Below are 21,696 nucleotides of genomic sequence, written 5' to 3'. Positions count from 1 at the left end.
CAAGCTGTACTGAACTAGAAGCACCATCTGGTAACTGCTACCAATAAAAGTCAGATATGGACTGGGGATTTCTGAATGGATCATATGTGACAGAGGAAAGATTGGCTTGAGAGAGAAAAAAAAGAGAAAATGTTCCATCTCAACTTTCCCCTTATAGAAAAATTAAAAAAAAAACACAACAGAAAAAGTGAAAATCAGCATAATCCCACCAGGGACCTGAACACAAGCTGTGACCAGACAGTGCTACCTCCAGAGCATGCCCCTGGGAACCGAGCAGGAGGAGGTTGGGTGGAAAGTGAATCCACGGGAATGGCACAGAAATTGATCCAGGCAACCAGAAGACAGTTTTCAGAGCTGGCACCACCCGCAGCATGGGAGTACCAAGACATCAACAATGACTGCAAAAAGTCTCAGTTTTCTTCAGGGTCCCATGAGTTTCTGCAGCTTCCAACTTCCCCTAGGGATTTGAAGATTTGCTTCTCTGCATCCATCTTCAGGTGCTGAAGAGATCTATCTGCCCAACATGTTAGAAACAGATTTCTTCTAATAGAGAAGATAACCAGGGTCTTTAGTCAGCACCATTACTCAGACTTTTATGCATCAGTTACAAGACCTCTTCCATCTACTACGAAATCATGCTTTCCTCATCCCTCAGTAGTCTCAGACCTTCAAACCCCAGTGTATGCTGACTGGAACTTTACAGGAGCTAAGCACCCTTTCAGAGCTCTCCCCTGTGAACCTCTCAGGTTCACCACTCAGACTCAACACATCAGCTGGCAAAGAAACTTTAAGAGGAAAAACAAAAAGCCATTCTGAGAATTATTTGGTGACTTCTACTTGTCTTTACGTTATTTCTGCTCATAGAGGGTTATTTTAATAAACTGTATGCTTGTGCACCGCCCTCCGTCAGTCAAAAACCAAACAAAACCAAAAAAACCTGCTTATGCCTTCATGATACTTTCCTGTTTATTACTATGACCATCCATGCTAATTCCAAAAAATTAACAAAAAATTTCAACAGGAGCTCACACAAGACCCTGGAAGGGAACATCATACCACGTTCTGCAGCCACTGACATGCCAATCTCTTGGTGCTTGTAGCTCAAAGTGTTTCCAAAAGATTAGAAATTATACCTACAGGTGTTCTTTATTCTCCTCCTCTTTTTTTTTTTCAATCCTCTCTACCTCCATTCATAGCAACTCAACCTGTTTACCATTCCTACAGAAACCAGTATTATAAAAAAATAGTTGTAACCTGTAAGAATATTAATAGAAAAGCTTTTCTCACAAAGTGGCAAGGAACAGGATGTAAATCAAGATGCTATATAAGACTCAAAATTCACTGATATGCATTGTGATGCATTCATTTTAAGAGAAGCAAAACATATGAATTAAAGCCCCTCACTCTGGATACTTTGAAAGGGAAGTCAGTGGACAACAATCTCTTCAAGTACTCTCACATGGGAGCCACACCCAAAACAGGGAGTCATTTTTGATTAAGGCACCTTGAAAATAAGAAAGGAAAAATGGAGCTGGGGATGACTAATTCCTTTAGGCTGGAAGATGGCATGATAACTGCATAGCTAACAAAAATAAATTTTATGCAGAGAATCTGGGGGGAAAAGTAATACACTGTAAGGTAACAAGCAAACAAGAAGTAAGGAAACCCCAGGAGTGAATGCCAGAACGTCCACACACATTAGAAGCAAGTCGGTCTCACACTTTTTTGAAGTCTTTCACAGGAAGAAAACACCTGCATTTCTGTAGCCAAAACAGACACCTTGTAAAATGGCCTGACTCATTCTGGATACAGGCAGCATACAAGCTTATTTATTTGGTTGGTAAACTGTCAGTAAGTTGTGTAAACAGGTTTAAGATCATCTTGTTCCTTCACCTGCTCTGTGCCAGCCTTACTCCTGCTGGGCTTGTCCCCATCGGAACGGGGACATACCATTGCTAATGAGCACTCCGAAGCCTCCACCCTGCACAACTGGGAGCTGTGTCTCAGTTTGAATAGTTGCACTCCCAACACAGTTTGCTCCTTATCAGCTGGAGGGAGGGGTTTCACGCTGCTAAGTAAATGCTTGCCAGCTCCACAGGAAGAGAGTGTAAGCTGTGATTTCTTCTGTAATGCACAGAAAGCATTAGCAACATGAGTAAACAGAGAGAAAGGTCAGTACCAGCCAATTAATAAGCCGATTCCTGCTTCTTAGTGGGAACGCGGTCTCTTAAAGTTAGTAAAAAATCTAGCTGAAGCCTGAAACTTTTACAGATGCAGGCAGTGCTGTTTGCTTACTATCTCAAATTTCTGTTTGCTAACCCAGGATTAAACCGTATCATTCCTCTTGACAGGTGGTTTTACCTGTTTTCTTGGGCCCCAAGACACTGACTTAACTTGGACATACAAGCTCTTGTGCTCAATGACATATTTACTACCAAAATGTGTTACTTATTACACTAACAAAAGTCTTACCAATGCTTTATTAAAAAAATCAGACAATCATTAGCTGTAAGAGCATTTAATCACAGCCTGAAAATGGTTCAATGAAGGAGCAGACTTGTCCAAACGTCACAAAACTTTTCTTTTTCCATCGAAAACCCAACAAGGTTCACACACCTTTTACTGTCTCACAGTGCCTCACAATAACTTTAATCAGAGCCTCTCACACCCTCCCTTGCTTCACCAACGTAACAGATGACAAACCTCACATCACGGCTCATCTCTGGGTTTGCTTATGGAACACCTCCAGGCAAGAAGGCCGGGACGGTATTACAGACACCCTATCCTCCCCCAGGTCATTTTATCACATGTGGAACACAGAAAAAATGTGGACAGTTACACCACAGCACAACACAGCAGCATAACCCAGAGTGGTTTTATCATTTCCCAACTGGGTTATGTTTTTACTTAATAATTTTTTTTAATTTACTTTTTTAGAAGTTATACAGTAAAAACAAGGGGGGAAAAAAAATCAAATACCCCGTCAGTTGCCAGGTACTTTATGTCAAAGTACTTTCATATGTTTCAGTGTTTTCTTTCCTGACAGAGCTGAGGGCTAACAGCAAGGAATTCAGCCCACAGAGGGACTCAAGTAGCTCCACAGGCAGCACTCCTTGAGTGGAGCTTGGGACTGTGTTAACAGAATCACTGAGCTCACACAAAGTCCAAAGACAATCAGGTTCCTCAGAAGGAGATGCAGGGGCAGACAAGTGGTACAGCCCAAGATCCCTGGCAGAAGCTTCTACAGCCTCCCTGAGACCTTCAGGCATTTACTAAGAAGCAGCATCATTGGTCCACAACGCACATCCTCTGCTTAAAACGCCTCTAGTCCTACTTTAAGAGGAGGAGTCATTGCCTTCAGACCACAACTAGCTTGGCATTTAGCTGAGATGTAGTAGATTATGCCTTAAACCCCCTCTGTTCTGGAAGGGATTCAAATTTATAACTCTTAGTTCCCAAGAAAGCATCTTAACACTTAAGCCAACAGTATCCCAGAGCCTGAGCTTTCTTCTTTCTCCCAGTAGCTGCTCATGCATTTATCATTATATGGAGAAGAGCATGAAACACTAGAGCCTCCCTCTCCACTTGAGATACAGGCACTCAGGCTGTAAGTCTCTGAGGTTGCAAGATTAATTCGAAAGGTTGTATGAAGGCTGCTCCCACTGAACAACTACCCACTTGCACCTCACTGGAGAACTCCACTGCGATGCACTACGTGGGGACTCCAAGCCCTGAGCCCATGGAAGGAGTTGCACTTGCTGCCTCACATTATCACAATCTGCCTCCTCCTTCTGTTAAGCTTTGCATTTCAGCCACAGCTGCCCTTTCATGAAGGGAATTATTCTTCCACTGTACCAGAGCAATGATACCCAAAATGACTGTAAAGAACAACAGTTCTGCTAAATCTTGTTGGTGCAGTTGCACTACAAAGAAAAATAACTTGTACTATAACTTGTACTCTAAGCTGAAAACATGGTGGGAGGGCCGAGAGGCAATAAAAAGGACAGTTCTTAGTGGTCTCCAACACACACTTGAACTCCTTCAAAGTTTAAGCTTCAGAATTTCTTGCCAGTTACACTGCTCAGTGCTTTCCAGACTTTCTAGTAGTAGGTACTAAACCAAACTCACCTCCTTACCTTGTTTTCCCCTAAAGGCTTGAAAAGAGTCCTCCCTTCCTTTGCTTTTGTTTTGTAACCTCACTTCAGAGGCAGCCAGTGAACCCTGGGAAGGCAAAACCGTTTTCTCACTCCTGGAAAGCAGCCCCCACCCCAGTGCTGGACTAGCCCCAGTCACACCCACTCTACCCAGCTGCAAACACTCTCAACCAGCCCAAGCCAACAGAGAGCAGGTGAACACATTACTAAATAGCTGTAGTATTGTGTCGAAACCAGAGTAGTTTCAGCTGGATGCTTTCCTCTGCAACACTGACTGTCATTTTCACCTATAAACTGAAATGCCTATAAACTGTGCCCTTGACTGATTCTGTCTCATAGGTGTGCCAATTTATCTTTAAAAAAGTGGAAATGACAGAACCTGTTTTTTGCATTCCTACCAGTTAATTGAATTTAACTGGGTGGGGAGGAAGGGAAATCTCTCTCCACTGGTTTGGTTACTTTCTGTGTAATGCTGTAATTCAGCTTTTCCCTGACACTACAGAACCCAGCCATCTCTTGCTTAACAGCAAACTCCCATTCGGGGAGTCCAGACGGTTTCTGTGGCTCCACAGCAGTCTGTCTGAGACTGCTGTCTGGGGCACAGAAGCATAATTATAATAATTATGAAAGAAAAAAGATAATAGATACAGAAGTTCTTTTCCCTAATCAGCTCTAGGTCAAAGCTTTACCTACAGCTAACAACGAAATAATCTATTAATGAGCCCACATCAGGAACCAGCATAGTCACAGCAGTGCAAACAAAGAAAGTCATAATTTGCAACAAATGGGTTAGAGCTACATTTAAATGGCAGTCTTAGGTTTATTTAACTAAAGACATTATTATCTTTAAACTATAACTGCCTCAGTGCTTGGTCTTAGCTTAGAAAGAAAGAAGGCATCCATCCAAAGCAAGGAATGCAACACACTGAAATTTCAGAGTTAAGGCTACCAGAGTAAATGCTGAAAGTCCAGATCCACCTTTGAAAACGCCAGTGCATTATACAAGGCATTTGGAAAGGTACTTTTTTCTTATTTCTACTGCTACGCAACGCTGCTTATTCAAGAGAAAGATACCATCCATTCCTGAATGATGCTAATGCATAGATCACCAGGACTCAGGGTGTTAGACCATCCCAGAGAGCTTTGAGCTTTCTAGAGAAACTGGACCTTTTTTTTTCTTGTACAACTATTTTATTATGTACTTTATACACAAATGGAAGACTAAGAAATTGATTGTTAGATCCACACAAATACCAGTGCACGCTTTGCTTATGCTACAGTTGGATTTTTTTAGTAACAGCTGGTAGACATCCCACCAGCAGCAGAAGTGCAACAAGATGCAAGGAGCTGACTGTCAGCACTGTCATCAATGCTTCTGAGAGCAAAGCGATGCACACGTTAGAAGCGCTCCTCGCTACGCCTCTGCTGTCTCTGTGACTGATAAACTTTTCAGGGTAGCAGGCTGGAATGGAAGTAAGGCTGCTTTTTGTTTTTTTCTTCCAGGAAAGAAACCATTGCACAGATGCAAATCACGACTGACAGGTGCTCTGCCGGCAGCCTGCGGTGCAGGTGGGACACAGAGTCTGGCTTTATGTTAGCTCCTCTAATTCTGTTTCAACTGTCATAATTGTGTAGTTATTGGGGGGGGTAATGTATATTTAATATAGAGCCTGCTGGGAGGAGGGTTTGGGAAGAAAGCAGTGCCAAATGCTACTTTTCCTCTGTACAAGCACATACGTCCAGGGTATTGTGGTGTTAATGTCCCCTAAGGAACAAGCTATTAATCTATTTGTGGACCTAGGTTTTTGGCACAGCAGGGCTACACAAAAGGACATGAACTGCTGTAGTCTCTGGATTTTGCAGCAAAAGCAACAGTTGTGATTTCGGCAAGTAGGTTCCCCATGCAACGCACAGGAAAGGGCTTGATGCTCCAGAGCACAATCCATGCAAACTGCTCACTGCACCATAAGCTGGCTCAATCAGCTCAATCAGGGAGCACCGGGGAGGAAGGAGCTCCTTAAACTCACCTCTTCAGGGGGCTCAGACTCTTCATGAAGGGCAACAAGAGGCCCTTCTTTCCATCTGCAGTTCAGCACATTTTGCTCTGCCCTGCCTACCTCTTTGCTCTCATGAGGAAGGGCAACATCCTTAACACACGGCGTGACCAGAGGAAGCAGCAGTTTCCTTGCCCTTCCTTAGCGGTTAGAGCACTCGCTCAGGATGTGGGAATAAAACACAGTTCCGCGTCTACTTGCTGGAACTCAGATCCATCTGTTCAGTTTCGCAAGGGCTGAATTTCCTCAGAAATTGGGGAACTGAACACCATGAGCTATTGTGTAAAAAGACCACTCTGGAAGCTGCTTGGATCGAGCACTGCAGGGAGAGCAGCCTGTCTATGGCTCAGGTGAGATAGACGTGCCACGCCACTGAGCCCCGAAGAAAACAAAGGCGTTTCTGAGAATGGCAATAGCAGGATTGTCCAAGTCCAAGGATTTACGTACAAAAACTTAGGATCGTATAGTTTCCAAGTTTAGATGATCACAGCTGGCTGCAACAGCTGTACTAGTTCCTCCTTCAGACCAGTGCCTGCAACACCCGTGCTCCAGATCAGAGGCAGGAGAGACGGCATCTCTTGTCTACGATAATCAGACCCACCAGAAGAGTCCAAGCACAGTGCTTCCCAACAACTGAGAAATAAATAAATCCTAGGACTATCAGCCCCATCAGAAAATTAAACAAACAATATCCAAGGCCATGCTTGCTTGTTACTTACTAAAATCTCTCAACAAAAAATGAAGCTAAAACTCTGTACATTTGCTATTTTGATTTGCCCATTTTCTCCCACTTCGTTGACTTGCTGAAATGTGTGAGAGCACACACATGGTACAAATTTAGTGTTTTACTTTCCATCCTTCCTGGGATAATGCCCTATGTTTTATGGCTGACCAGCGATCCAGGATTGTAGCCTGAGAAACACTGACAGTTCTTCAGATACTACCATACTTTTCTAAAAAGATGATTTCATTTCTGAAGGTAATGGGGAACAGCTATCCAAAGCCAGGCAAGGCAGTACTCCCTGTCTTGTATTAAGAAAACTCTGACAACCTCATGTCAAAGACAGAGGTCATAGCTGTTTTGTTTGTGATCACAGTTAAGAGTTCAGAGACAAATAAGGAAAGCAGTCACTGTAACAGAATTGTTAGGTTCAGTTGCAGGAATGGGAGAACTAGCTTACACTCTAAACAGGATAAACCAGCTCATACTGGTTTACATAAAACACCCTAAATAACAATGCCAACACAGTGTGTCAAATCACTGAACCAACAGACCACGAGATCAAGTTGCTGTTGGATAATCAACAAGTCCTCTGAGACAGACTGTGCTTATCTTCAAAGAACTGGTATTCACCTACTGATTCTTTAAGGTGTCTCATGCTCTTACACTCCAATTTTCTTTATAAAAACTTAGAATGCCAGAAAGATGGTAAAGTATAAGCATACTATGGAGAATATCTAATCTTCTCTGTTCAAATGCACCTTTTTTGGCTACAGCTATCACACAACCTTCAACATACAGGATGGTGCTAAGCACTATGCTCCTACCAAGTCCCCATTACATGACCCTGCACTTCTCATATTATCTTCTAGACTCTCACCCAGCTGAAGTGGCCTTGGCTGATGTACATGTATAAACATCATCCAGAAATTGCTTTGTATTGCTGCATACCGAATTTAAACCCACCTGCAGTGCACTGGGTTTCTGGTCTGTCTGGCTCTGGCAACTCTGCCTCAGTATGTCCCTGTGCTTTTATTTCTGCAACACAGCAACAATTCAATCACTGTACAATTCTCAAATATGATTCTAGAAATCTGACATAACAAAAGTCCATTTTTTTTTGTCCCAGCAATTACAAATCACAGCTGCCTGCTTCTCAGCTTCTTGGGGTGGTTTGCTTGTTCCTGATGTTTTGGTGCTTTTCAGGGATAGGATTCTGTTTTGATTTGAAAACAGGAAAAAAGAAGGGAAAGTAACTGTTAACCTTAAAAATCTGTGAACATGAAGGTTATGTGTTCTTTTTCAAGTAATGCATGTTATTTCCTGCCCTTTTATTTGTGATTGTAATAATTCTTATGTTGATATTGTAGGAGTCATAAGGCAATCTGCTTGCTTTTAACTATGTTGACCATGCAAACCAGATTTTAATCTAAACAATAAGCAGATTCAAGCCAGAAATAAACATGTTGGTGTCCAAGTAAAGGAAGCCTACAGGATGTTCTCAGAGTAAGATTTTTCAGGATTGGTTCCACTGATATTTCTGAAGTGAATTAAACAGTCCTTTTATTGACACTAACAACAGAAAGCACAGTAATTCCAATCTTGATTTCCATTTCTTAACATTTATACAGGCTACCAGGTTTTTTTGCTTTTTGGCTTTTTTTTTTTTAAAGTGATTACACAGCATAGATGTAGTTAAACCAAATCCAAAATGAATCTGCCCACACTTTTGTCAGTGCTGCATTTCCCCTGACCTATTTACTGAGGAAAAAATTACACTGCAGATTTATGGGGTCTGAAAAAAGCCATTAGTGAGAATTTGATTTGCATAATTAAAGTATCACAGTTGAAAGTAAATGTTATTTATTATCAGAAAAAAGCAACAACGTTGAAGTGGTGTTATTAGGTGGTCACTTGCATTGCAGCAGGGAGAAAGGTCAAAAGCATTTAGCATTTTGAAAAAAGGAAAAGTATCTTCAAAGTAGGTCACTTCCAAACACCTAATTCATTCCTAACAACAATTCACTGTAGCTCCCATAATTTATGAATCCCAAGGATGCACTTAAACATCTGCAATTTCATTATTTTGCATTTCATACCATTAGCTTAACATTTTGATGAATCATTGTGCAGGTAACAAGTCGAGAAGTTGAAGATTACAGTTGCAGGAGAAGCAATGAACCCAGCTGTTCAGCATGACCAAGAAAGGATTATTTCTAATGACAGGTCATAGCAGAGGATTTTCTTGCTGTTGTTTAATACCTGCAACAGCTGAAAAAACAACTGCTTGTTTGAACATTTCAAAATTCTCCAATGTTTTCAGAGGTTTTGTTTTCTAGGGGGTTTTCTTGTGTTTTGGGGAGGTTTGTTTGGTGTGGTTCTTTCAAGAAAGAAGAAAAAAAACTGCAGAGTTCACAACCAACTTGTTTGAGATCTTTCAATTTCATAGAATCCCCCTCCTCTTTTACCAAAGCATAACAGCCTTTCATGAAAACTAGCATGGTAGGCATACCCTAACAGCCTCATGTAAGAACCAGCGCTGTTTTAAATACATTCAACATAAGGTCATGAAGTCTTGGAGCATTTCCAGAATGGCAGAGAAATATTATGCAGCCTCTCTCTCCTGCCCTTCCATAGAAGCGGCCATGGCCGCCGGTAGGGCAGCATCCCTTGAGGATATCCTTTGCCTCACAGGACTTGCCTTTAGCCAGGGTCTGACCCCTTGTTCCAGTTTCCTCTCTCCTTGTAATTACAGGAAGTGATGTCTCAACTATTCCGTGACTTTCAGATTCACACACTTTCTCCAAGAGTTGCTCCATCACGACATCCAGCCATACATGCCTCTTCCATCCTTTTCTGATGCATCCCATGAGGCAAAAGGATTACAGCAACAATGTCTGCTTTTCCCTCCTCTACCTGCATTCTACATTTAGTGTTGGACACTAATGCAAACAGCATGTCCGATTCAGCAGTTCTCAAATAATCAGACAAGGAATACCACTACAAACTTCCTGCACCTTACTGATAACAGCTCCTTTTAGAGTTCAGCACTTGTGGCACTGTAGTTTCAAACAAGCTAAGAGCAGTAATTTCACTGGCTTTCCTTCATCTAGGTCAGGACTTCCCAAGCCGTGGTTTCCACACCATGCACAATGTGCAAAGCCAATTTGAAGAGATATGTCCTAAACCCAGACCCACCCACAGTTGTTTCTCTGGAGGAAATGGGGACAGTAAACACTGCCCATGCAGCTGAATGCTTCCTCCTGTGCCTGCCAGCAGCCCCAGGCCTGCCACCACATCTCTTTGTGTGATAAAAAGTCAATGCAGAAGGTGGAAATTAGCAATCTTCGAGCATTTACTCATCTGCACAAGAATTCTTTTGCTGCTTTGCCCTCTCAGCCTGGGTTTTCACAGAATCAGGCTCTGTGCACAAAGGTATCTGTTTCACCATTCACTAATTTCACTTCCCAGCATGAAGTACAGCATCAGAGACTCTCCTGTGCACATGACAGTGGGTCCTACCAGTCTCTCTGCCTTCCCTTTCCCTGACTTGTCCTGAAGTAACCAACAGCAATTTAGTGAGGATGTGGATAATGTGACTGTGCAGCCATGCAGCTGTGCGGAGTCATCTGACTGCCATGTGGCACTAACTTGGAAGCTAATCTGGATGAAGCTGTCATTTCCCTCATCTTACCTTCCTTCTTTCCATTTCTCATGGAAGTCTCACAGAGATTCAAATGGCATTTTTCCATTCAGAGTATTGCAGCATTTGCCACAATCTCATTCCAACATCAAGAAAGCAAACTTCAGGACATTCAATCAAGTTTTGCATGGCGGGGGGGGGAGCGAGGGGGGGAGGGGGGGGGAAGAAAAGCAATGACAGTAACTCCCATTTCCATGCACACTTCCAGAGGAAGTAGCATGCTTCCAGGAAAGCAGTCCTCTGAGTTGACACACTACACCACTTCCCCTTTCCTGTCCTGATCCCCGTGTAGGCAGCGAGGGGGAGAACCTCTGTGGTTACTGCCTTGGCCCCTTCTGCCAGGCAAGCAAGAGCGAGGAAAGTAGGGAAGAGGACTGCCCGGGCAGCAGCGGCTTAGCTACCCCTGCTGATGGCAGGCAGAAGTGCGGGGTGCCAGCTCTGCCCTCTGCCCGGGTCTTGGCCAAGCTCAGGGCAAGCCCAGGGAAGCGGCTGCCATTCCTCACTGCTCAAGACCAAACTTGTAGGTGTTTAACAAGAGTCACCCAAAGGTCACTAAATGATTCAGTCTGCAATAAAACTTGAAAGTCGTGATGGTGTAAATCTGCCACTTGCTGTAACCACTAAATCACATATAGAAATCAACATCTGTAATGTGTCTTCAGTTTCACAAAGCACGACCACACTTTAAATTTGGGACCTGGAATGCAAGAGACAATTTCCCACCTACTTCAAGAGGGAAAATTAACTCAGGCTGAAGCTCACTGTTTGTTTCGGATAATGTTTTCATTTTAACTTAATCTTTCTGCAGCTCCCTCCCCCCCAACATATTTCCTTAAGGCCTGAGCTTCTTTTCATTTGTCTGCACCACTGAACTGTGCTCTTCAACCAATTTCCACATGTCACTACTTTAAGGAAATAAAGCATTGTCTCGATACAAGGAATTGGGCAAACTCACTGAATACAGGGGGAAATAAACATCTAAAAAAATTGGAAAACCATGGTAAATGCATGACCAAAAGTTTCTGCAAACATGGAAGTACTTCTTCTGTTTCTCCCAACATTTCCAACTACTGTTTTTCTTCTTGGGTCAGTGCTTGCATCATACAGGATCTTTTTTTGAGAAGACACCATAACTAGGAAAGTAACACAAGATTGCTTGAGAGCTGGATGGCTTTAGGCAGTGAATTAATCAATGGTTCCCCCTAAGACCATCCTTCTTTCAGAAGTGGTTGGGACCTAAAGTAACTGGGGAGGTTGAGGATACCACCTCCCTAACCCCTCACCACAGTCTGCTCATGTTCTCAGAATGAGAAACAAGCTGCTGTGGTCAGTGTGTGTCACAGGGTTTCGCAAATAATACAGAAAAACTGATAGGCTCTGAGAAACAAACCAGGGAAAGAGAGACCTCTTTCATTCATTCATGCTCACAAATATAAAATCAGAGCAGTAACACACAAGGTGGGAAAAAATATCCCTCACAATCTACTTGCTTCCTTCAACTCCACAGTTGTCTTAGAACCCTGATCTCTCTCACGTTTTCATCAGTATCACCTCCATAGTGCATATCAACTCCTCTCACCTGGAACACCCAGATAACTCCAGTTCCAACACTCTTCCTAAAAATCTGTGCTCTACAAAAATGAGTGCACAAGCCCTCACCCTGCCTGAACATTCACTGTCCCCGGCCCCAGAAACATAAGCTCAGCAAGGAGAAAACAGTCTAGAGCTCTATTGCTGTCTAATCCACATGGCAGATCAAATTTTCCTTTGTGCAAGTTCCTCAGCTTTTCATTCTCCACTGTACATCCCTTCTGCTGCCTTCTTGTCTCAACAAAAAAAGTCAAAATGCCTCTAAAGGCAGACATATTTCACACAAGATACACATGGGATGCCAAAGGTCCATCTTCTGCTGGAATCACTTGTGGCTTGATCATACTATGATGTTAAGTTCCTGTCAGCCCTCTCCCAGAACATCTGAAATGGGCCTAACTAGAATTAACAACTTCAGAATGGGAAAAGAAAGGGGGTGGAGGGGGGGAAGAAGGAAAAAAAATGACTAAGTGTTTGCCAATAAACCAACCATAAAAGTTCCGTTGAACTTCTCCTTTCTGTGCTTCTCAGATAGTTCTCTTTTTCAGATGGAAAGGGGAACTGTAAAAAGAAAGACTTTTCTGATCCTCTTTCCAAACTGGCATTTTGGTCATCCAGGGTTTGAGGTTGTTGTTAGTGTGTTGGGTTTTGGTGTTTTTTTGAAGGTTGAGTGCTTATTCAAATTCTGCATTTCATGGTCACATCATCCTACCACTAGCAGTGACTCCACTAGGTAACACCCTGTTCCTTAATGTTTAAAACAAAGTACAGAGCTTTTACTCCTGCATGGCAGCCCCAGTTCCAACAGGATCTATGAACAGACCATTTCCCCCTGCTGCGACAGAGCAGAAGAGATGTCCATCACTAACTGTTCACACCATGCCTTGCTCAGAGTTACCACTTCCTCAAATCTGCTGATTTGTTTAGTCTAGTTATCCTTCTGTTAGCTGTTTCTATCAAAATGCCCTTGCTTCAGTTATACAATCAAAAAACTGTAAATCTCTGAAAGCCTGATCTGAGAGGTGGAAAGCTCATGAGACATTTGCTACAGTTAGATATTGTGCATCCACAGCCTTTTGGGGACAGTCTACTCAACTGTCTCAATCTTACCCATAAAATCTCTCTTCCAGAACTACTGCTTAATTTAACATAGCTAAATTGTGCATGGTCAAAAGAAAGACATGTAACATTTTCTAATCCCCTGACAAGACGGAGGATGGAATAAAATTCTGCATATACTTACCTTCCTATCCCTCCTTCTCAAGAGCTTCAGGTTCAATCAGAATTCCTCTTGGCATTCCCCCTCTACCCTGCTGCACTAGGGCTTAAAATAGTAATTAGAGCACAACTTCCAAAAAGGGCAGATCTGCCTCAGCCTGTTTGAAAAATGAAAGAGGAAAAAAAGCAAGATATCACAGCTATTTTTTGCTGGTAACACTGTAATCCAGTGAATAAAGTTGCAATTGAGTTTAACTTGGCTCCATGTCCTTTAATGTAAATATTCTGCTGCTGGCATTAAACATGTTAACATTTGAACATATGGTCCAAACAGCACACTTTTACTGAAGCAAACATCATCAGCTTGAATAAAACCCTAAATACACAGACTCCTACAAAAGAATTTCTTATTAATGGAAAACTGCTAAAAAATATAGTTAATTATTGGGACTGTATGAATAGTTCAACTTAGATGGCTACAGTCCCATCATCCAAATTATTTTCAGTCACCCTGCCAAAGGAATTGCCTCTAGTTTATACTTTCATCAACATGCAAGACTGAAACTAAGAAGAAAGACAGGACCACAGTAGGTCTGTGTTATGTGCAGAAGTTTCTTCATGTAATAAAAGACTTTAACTTCCTACCCCTGCCACCAGGTGTGAGGTGAGAGTTCTGTGTCAGTGACGTAGGAGTGTTTTACAGTAACACAGGGTAGGTCAGCAATCTCCAAACGCCAGCTCAAAGGGTTTGCAGAAGCAATTCCAGTGGTGCTACTTAATTCCTGGAAGGCAGCAGCTCTTCACGGTTTGGTTCCGTGTCAGAGAACTACATGTTGGTTGGTGTTGTTCATGAATGCTCTAGGATTCAGATGACAAAAGGACACAAGAGGGTTTAGTTCCAGGGAAAAGTACTTCCTCAAGGTGAGTCGCACTTTCATGTCCTTTGGAAACACAAGGCTTGTTTTTCTGCACCTCAGCAACATGTGGTACGTAGATCAGCAAGACTTGAAGATACAACAGCATGGATTTAAGGTCCCAATATCCTACATTTTTACTATTTAGGGCATGCTAATTTAACACTTAAACTTGAGTCCTGCTTACATGACTGTTTGTGTTACCAGCAGCCACTCTCCTCCACATAACACATAACTGTCAAAACAATAGCACCATGACACAGTAGCACAGAAGTTGGTAAGGTAAATCTCTGGAGTTCACCTCCTTCACATACCAGCCACTGCCCCTCAGTAACCCACTAATGTTCACTGCTCCTCAAGTTCTCTCAGTGGCAGAACAGGAATAGCATTTAATTTTTCTCCCATATCTGATCTTTTTTTAATACTTAAAATGTTAGCTCTTTGAGGTGCTAAATATATTTTGATGTACCTACTACAATGCCCTCTGATCATGATTATAAGTTCTCATAGATGCAGAAAATGGTCATGGCTGCAAAATTAGGTTTTTTCATTATTCATATTCTAGAAAATACCATCTTTAAAATCAGAAAAAATAGCTTCCTAGTTTTGTTATACAGAATAAGCATTTAATTTTTATGTATTACTCTGTCATCTGATGGGTCAGAAGACTTCAGTGCAACATGGTTTTGAAATGAATAATTTAAAAATAGAAATTTTTAAATAGGATAATATATAATTTAAAAATTCAGAAAGCAAACCCCAATTATTACAGAAGAGATCTGGGAATGAGTCAGCTACATCTATTCACTATACAACTAATCATCATAAAGAAATCATTTTTGCTACACTTATTTTAATAAGCTTATATTTAGAAAGGGATTAGGCTTTTAAGTTAAAATGAAAAAAACCCTGAAGTTTTTAGGAGCTGGTGTGCATATGTTCACTAACTGCTACAGTTTGCTTGGTCCCTTCTTGGTAAAGGGCACATCTCCCCATATCTATTTCTCTCCCTTCTCTGAAAAAATTTCTTTTACATGAGATCACTAGATCACATGTTCAGTGAAAAATATCACATGCTGTGCAACTTGCATACATTATACTTTCAGGCAGACCATAAGCACACTGGTATGATTCAGAGTAGCTGTACTATATATATAACAAAGAGCTTGTACGTCACAGAAACATCATTATGATATTTTCAAGAATTGTGTCACTTCTTCCAAGAAGTATGAATTGAAGAGAGACATCTAAGGCTAATTTGCATTTCAGTTGGAGGTCTCTCCAACCATTCCAGCTCAAGATAGAGTGCTAAGTGAATCAGAGAGCTACATTTACAAAGCAGATAATCAAAATCGGGGAGGAACACCTTTACAGGCTTTGTAGGTAACAGACAAAGGTGTTCCAATGACACTTAGGTCCACAGAAACACAAATCTCAAATTTCTATTTGAATTAGGACAGGAGATGCCATTTTCTTTCCCACAGTTGTGTCTCCTTGTTCTCTCTTCTTGCTCTCCCAGTTGCATGACTAGCTACAACTTTCTTTTCATATGCACTTCACAATAGCTCTTACCCTGACTCTTTTCTCTTCCAGGATTTCCCTTCCACATACATAGAGCTATAGAAACTTTTTTTTGACAGGATTCCAAAACTCCTCTTGTCTGAACACTTAGAAGCTTTGTGCTGCCAACCTACAGGGTCAGACAGACATCTGTCAGTAATAAGACTTCCCTGACCTTTAAAGTTTTTAAGCCTCTAATGCCCACAACATTACTGTAACATAAACAGATACTATCCCTACTTATAGACACAAAAAGGGAGAGAGGTTAGTGTGGTCTGTCAGTCAGAAAATTGCCCAACCAAAGAGCTACGAATTCCTAAACTCTCTGTTCCCAAATTGACACAGGCAAGGAATAAATAATCTAGTTAAATCAAGGCAATAGTGAGACAAGAAGTAAATTTCAGTGAACAGCTCTGTCAGGGGAATTTTGTCCTCACCTGACTGTGCCTTCCCTCTCACCTCAGCTCTCCACGGAGAGCAGGCTGCCAAATGCCACTCAGCTAGACGTGATTTTTTCACTACATAGTAGGTTTCTGAATACCAGGATATTTTCACTTTGACTCTTAAACCAGTTTTGTTCCCAGGCCTCCTATGATTTACAGTTAAAATGTTCAGAACTCCCAGGTGGTCACAAGTTACACTTTGAAACTGGCTTTTCTGCACTCCAAAAAACACCATGAATAGGTCCATTAGGGGACTTTAAGGCCTGCTTAAGAATTGAGTCTAGTCTCCCAAAGAACTCACAAGGACAAAGATGCCAATTTACACCTTGAACTTTTACCACCACTGATGCTCTTTTCACTCCTAAGATAATTACCCCATCAAACAACCCTTGGCAGATCAGTGTGACTAGAAAAGCCTGAGTCTTCAGTCAATCCTTCAGAAAGCCTGTTAGTATAGCTAACCTCATTGTAAACAAAGCTGGATGTATCCTGTTTTTCTCCCCTCTTCAGTGCTGGGACAAGTCTTTGTTAGAAGTCAGACCACTGATAAAAGAAACTTTTCTACTCATTTTACAAGTGCAATAAAGATTACATGGCCTGCCCAAGGCCACAAGATACCCTAAGGAGAAGCAGAACTTAAAGTTAATTCTTTGTATTCCAACCCAAGGTTTTTGACACCAGAAGGATGTTTACTCTTTAGTATACTTAAAATGTGAAATACAAAACGCTTAAGAAAATCCCCAAACCTGTAGTTGGTATAATAGCAGCAGGCAGCAGTCAGTCATAGACAAATCAGTTTCCTAACATTCCAATATCCCTATCCTGATATACACATCAATAAATGAACATAAAGCCAATAACAGCTACGAAGTGCAACCATTTCAGTAACTACACTTACTCTCTTCATCCCAGAAGAGAAGCTTATAGGACCATACACTGATCTATTAGAATTGAACACTGCACACAAAACCAGATCTTCAGGTCTGAAAAAACCCCCTAATTTCCAGGCAAGTATTAATACATACACAGAAGCAAACTACAAGGTGTGCAACTGAACACATGAATTTGCACATGTGTAGTAACACTTGGGTAATGCAAGTATTGTTCTTCCAAAGATAATGAACAAAAAAAGTTAGAATTAAATTTGGTGATATCTGTGAAGACTCCACAAACTTTATGGGGAAAAGCTGATGGGCAGCAGTGTTCTGGCACATAAGACATATTCTTCATGAAATTATTCTTGGCTTCTGCATTTTCCCTTACAAAACGAAACCCTTTTTTGATCTTTGCAAGTAGACCAAATCATCAACAAAAATCTTTCTTTTGACTCAGCACACTGAATCACTCACAAGACTGAATCATTTTTAACTTAGCAGATCAAGAATGAAAACAAAAAAAAAACCCAAACATGCAGCACTACTCGAATTCTGCCTATAGCAGCAAAACACTTAAAAACTTCTGCCACAAGAATTAGCAAGGAGTTAATTAGCCAAAGGTGACAAATAATCACAAAGCAACAATCTACTGCAGTGAGCTTGGCTTTTTTCAGTCTACCATCTAGCCCCCATCTGTAGTTTCAGGAAGAGAGGACTTGCTGCACAGAACAGTAACAGTAAGCTGTGAGAAATCATCAACTGTGTGTGGATCAGTCGTCAGCACTGCTGAGCACCCACGTCATCTCTGCATAACCCAAGAGACTCTCAGAAAGTCAACTTAACAATAAATGCAATTGCTGCTTTCCATTATTTTCCCTCACTCAAAAGACCAAAGATTAAAGTACTATTTCTGAGCACTTATGGGATGCAATTTCAACTTTTGTATGGTAGGTAAGTGTTCTTCTTCCTTGGCAAATGCATCCTATTGACCTCTCCAGTCACATGTAATCAGCATTATTACATGTTGCTCTAACATTTAGGCATAACTGTTTTAAAGCATTTCAGTCACTCCTCTTTAGTTTTCTATTCATTACTTTTATTCACCTGACCCTCCTAGATCTGCCTTATATTCTTTCTGTCCTCTTCGAGCCAACTTTTTTCCTATTCATTGTCTAAGTCCCAGAACTCCTGTCTGCAGAGAGCGGAACCCAGGTTGTCAAACCCAGCAGGAAATCATCTTACACTTCATAGCAAGGGCAGAAAAACAACCTTTGCACCCTCCTGACTTAATATTGGGGTTGAATTCTCACTAGACTAAAATTGAACTACAAGCCATTAAAAAGATTCAATCCCAGTAAAAGCAAAGAGAAGCATGAAATAATACTTCAGTCAGTTTAAGACTGCTTTCTGCTGTGGTTCTCAAGCGTTAACACAAATGGTAACCACAGACAAGTTATGGTAAGGCATAACATCTCCTTGCATAACATCTATGAACAGTTCTCCCAAACATATTTCAGAATTACTTCCTATTCTTTTGGGGGTTTTCAGAGGATGTCCATTGTTACTAACAGCATGAAAATAACATCCTAACAAGGACAATATCACACTATTTTCACAGTCCTTTTATTTTCACACTTTAAAAAAGAATAATGAACATTATTTCCACATAAGTAAAACTCAAACCCCACTTTCCACTGGGGGGATTGATGTGTGGACTCCATCCAGTAAAAGGTAATACTTTGAGCAGCAGCTAATTATAGAAGTAAAAAGAACCTTCACTGTCATAACAGTGAGGAGGAAAAAAAAGGTAACCTCTCCTTTCTCTCCAAAACACACAAAAAGAGGAAAGCAAGATGAAAAATTATCCTTGAAAGAAATATGTGTATTTTATGTTCAACACAAAAAAAAATACAGTTAAGATGGATTTATTTCCTGGAGGAAAAAAAATAACGTTTCTCTCCATGTTCTTACTTACAGAAGATATCAGTATCAGATATTAAAAAGTTCTTTTCATAAAACTATTGCTACACTTAGCTTCCTGCTACAGTGAAACCAATTTTAAATACAACAATATAGGCATATAAATACAAACATACAAATACAAAACAGCCAAAATAAAATAATGTGTTTATTGCACAGACTGTTCTTTTTCCTGAGGAGATCTGAAAAATAATATTCTAATTTCTCTGTCCCATTCCTCTAATCCTCTTATAAGCAGACATTCTCTCCACAGCTATTTAATTACACTGAATTTCTGAGATCCACATTAGTAGCATGCAGTACATTCTGGCAGCAAGGCTATGTGTAACAGCACATCTTTATATCCCACTTGGGAAAAATCTTCAGAAAATGTACACAAACACTTGTCTTCAGACTACTTTCAGCATGACAGTCATCTATTTACATACTCTACATGGAAGAAATATTTTAACATTTTCAAATTTATGGCAGTATTAGGCATTTCCAATCACTTCAATTTTCAGCTTTCCCAAGTACTCCTTGTCATTTTCTTGCACAAAGCCTAATCTGATTTAGAAATCTATTTTTCCTTCTGAATTCATAACCACATTCCAGCAATACACTTAGAAATTAAAAACCACTACTAAAATCATTTGAAGTAAAAATTAAGTAACTTAAAAAAAAAAAAAAAAAAAGGAAAAAAAGGACAGCAGTGACCACTGTATAGGGAAGATAATTTGATTTTACACAGTGCCCTTTATTGTCCAGCTGTCCTTAGGTACTTTATAAAACAGTATGCCTCGAAGGTGTAGTGCCATACAGGCAAATGCAGTAGCTGTTGTGTAAGCTACAAGAGCTCACCTCTAACAAGAGGAAACTCATCCTGAGAGGCTCGATGTGAACAAAAGGCACTCAAGAAACATTTACTCTATTTAAGAAAGACAGTACCTATAGTGCTGCATGCATATAGAATTCTAAACTATAAAATAAACACAGAAAATCAGTACTGTAAGGGTACGTTGGATGCAACATATGCCTTGACTACAAAAAATGAAAGTAGTCCTTAATATCTGAGATTTATGTTGCACTTTTCATACCACACCTGAACTCTTGTGTATAAAACAATGCAGAGCTCTATGCAGATGGGAGAACTTCATCTGCTCCTAAGTGCTGTGGCCCAGACTGAAGTGACTGGTGCTTATACACTAGACAGTATACTAGAGGAGTCTCTAAACCAGGGATATCGTATCCTAAAATCAAAGAAACATTTCCAAAGGTGAAAGCTTTCTTACTAAAAACTTATTCTTTGTATAGGAAAAGTTAGTCCTCCATGGCAAGCCACAGCATAACTTTTTCAGTTCTTTATCTTCCACTTCCCTCCTATGTCAGCAGGATTAACCTTTTGTTTCCGACACTGTACAAAGCAGACAATGCTCACCTTTGGTCTTAGTAACAAGCTGGATGAAGTTGTCTGTCTATATTATCATTTCCTCTCTTTCTACTTAACAGCTGGTTTTTTTTGTCTTTAATGAACACTGTCGTACAGACAAGCCAGATATAATCCTGCAGTAGGAAAAAATGGCAGATATTTTTACCATGAAAGTACAAAACTTAGTTCTGTACATTTTATTAATCTTGTCTCATTGAATGAATAACTAACTGTCAAAAGCATACACAATTCTAAAAATGGAAGCTTTCCATAAGGAAAATCCTTCCTGTATGATGAAACACACAAGTTATCAAAACAGGATGCTGAACAGAGAGCCATGTGCATCCTTACTTCAATTGTTATGGCGTTAGCCCTTCCCAGTTGAATTAATCTTTGCAATGATGTTGTGTTTGTTTTTTTTAAAGCAAGTATGCTCTGCTCATAACTCTACAAAGCATGCAGAGACAACTGGGCACAAAAGTAAATACAACTCAGGAAACAGTCACCTATCAAAGAACATGGTAAACTCCTAAGCCTATTACATAAAGATTACTGTCTACTTGAAACAGATTAAAGTCAGGGTGGCCAGAAAAGCCCTAAGATATAAATTAACAGTCTTCTATGCACTCGATGGCTGGATTATTCCAAAATCTGGAGAACAAGGTTAAAGACAACTTATCTCCCATCTCATTCAATACTACACTTCATGAGTGGATCCAAGCAATTCTGGAGTTCTGAGATGCAGAAATAAACACACAAGCAAGCCCTCCTCTTCCCTCTGTTCCACCCTACACAAAGACAGACATGGAAAGGAAACATTTATTATAATGGCAGTGTTTATTTACAAGAGAGAAGGTTTACACAAGTTGAAAAGTTGTTTCAACAGGAATCCAACAATTAGTGCTCTTGCCCATCTTCAAAAAAAGGGACGGCTTTAAGATTTGATGATGCACCTCCAGAAGACTCTGATGATCACTTGGGACAAAAGTACCAGAAATCAACTAAAACAACAAAAAAGAAAGTACATCAAGAGTGATATGAGTTCTACACAACCAGCCTGACACAAACACTTGAAA

At 40.6% G+C, this 21,696-nt stretch overlaps 1 protein-coding gene and 1 long non-coding RNA gene across 7 annotated transcripts in view; both read right to left on the bottom strand.

Annotated features, from left to right (window-relative positions):
* LOC113943791 overlaps window positions 1–9,386 on the bottom strand; it is a 31,533-nt gene extending 22,147 nt beyond the window's left edge. For all 4 annotated transcript variants that reach the window (XR_003526450.1, XR_003526451.1, XR_003526448.1 and 1 more), the window contains exon 1: window positions 9,029–9,386. This is a non-coding gene — a long non-coding RNA (uncharacterized LOC113943791). The remainder of the gene's footprint in view (window positions 1–9,028) is intronic.
* A 9,460-nt stretch (window positions 9,387–18,846) lies between these two features.
* Window positions 18,847–21,696, bottom strand: part of PPA2 (pyrophosphatase (inorganic) 2) — a 37,410-nt gene continuing 34,560 nt past the window's right edge. For 2 of the 3 annotated variants that reach the window (XM_027636034.1, XM_027636032.1), the window contains exon 11: window positions 18,847–21,621. In XM_027636034.1, the coding sequence (XP_027491835.1) occupies window positions 21,593–21,621 (29 nt within the window). In that variant the 3' untranslated portion in view covers window positions 18,847–21,592. The remainder of the gene's footprint in view (window positions 21,622–21,696) is intronic. The other variant, XM_027636031.1, reaches the window with a different exon arrangement.

Source organism: Corapipo altera, unplaced genomic scaffold, assembly GCF_003945725.1.
Source record: "Corapipo altera isolate COAL_440 unplaced genomic scaffold, ASM394572v1 22b, whole genome shotgun sequence".
NCBI lineage: Eukaryota > Metazoa > Chordata > Aves > Passeriformes > Pipridae > Corapipo > Corapipo altera.
The sequence above is the reverse complement of the archived record's forward strand: the minus strand, read 5'-3'. Positions and strand labels throughout refer to the sequence as shown.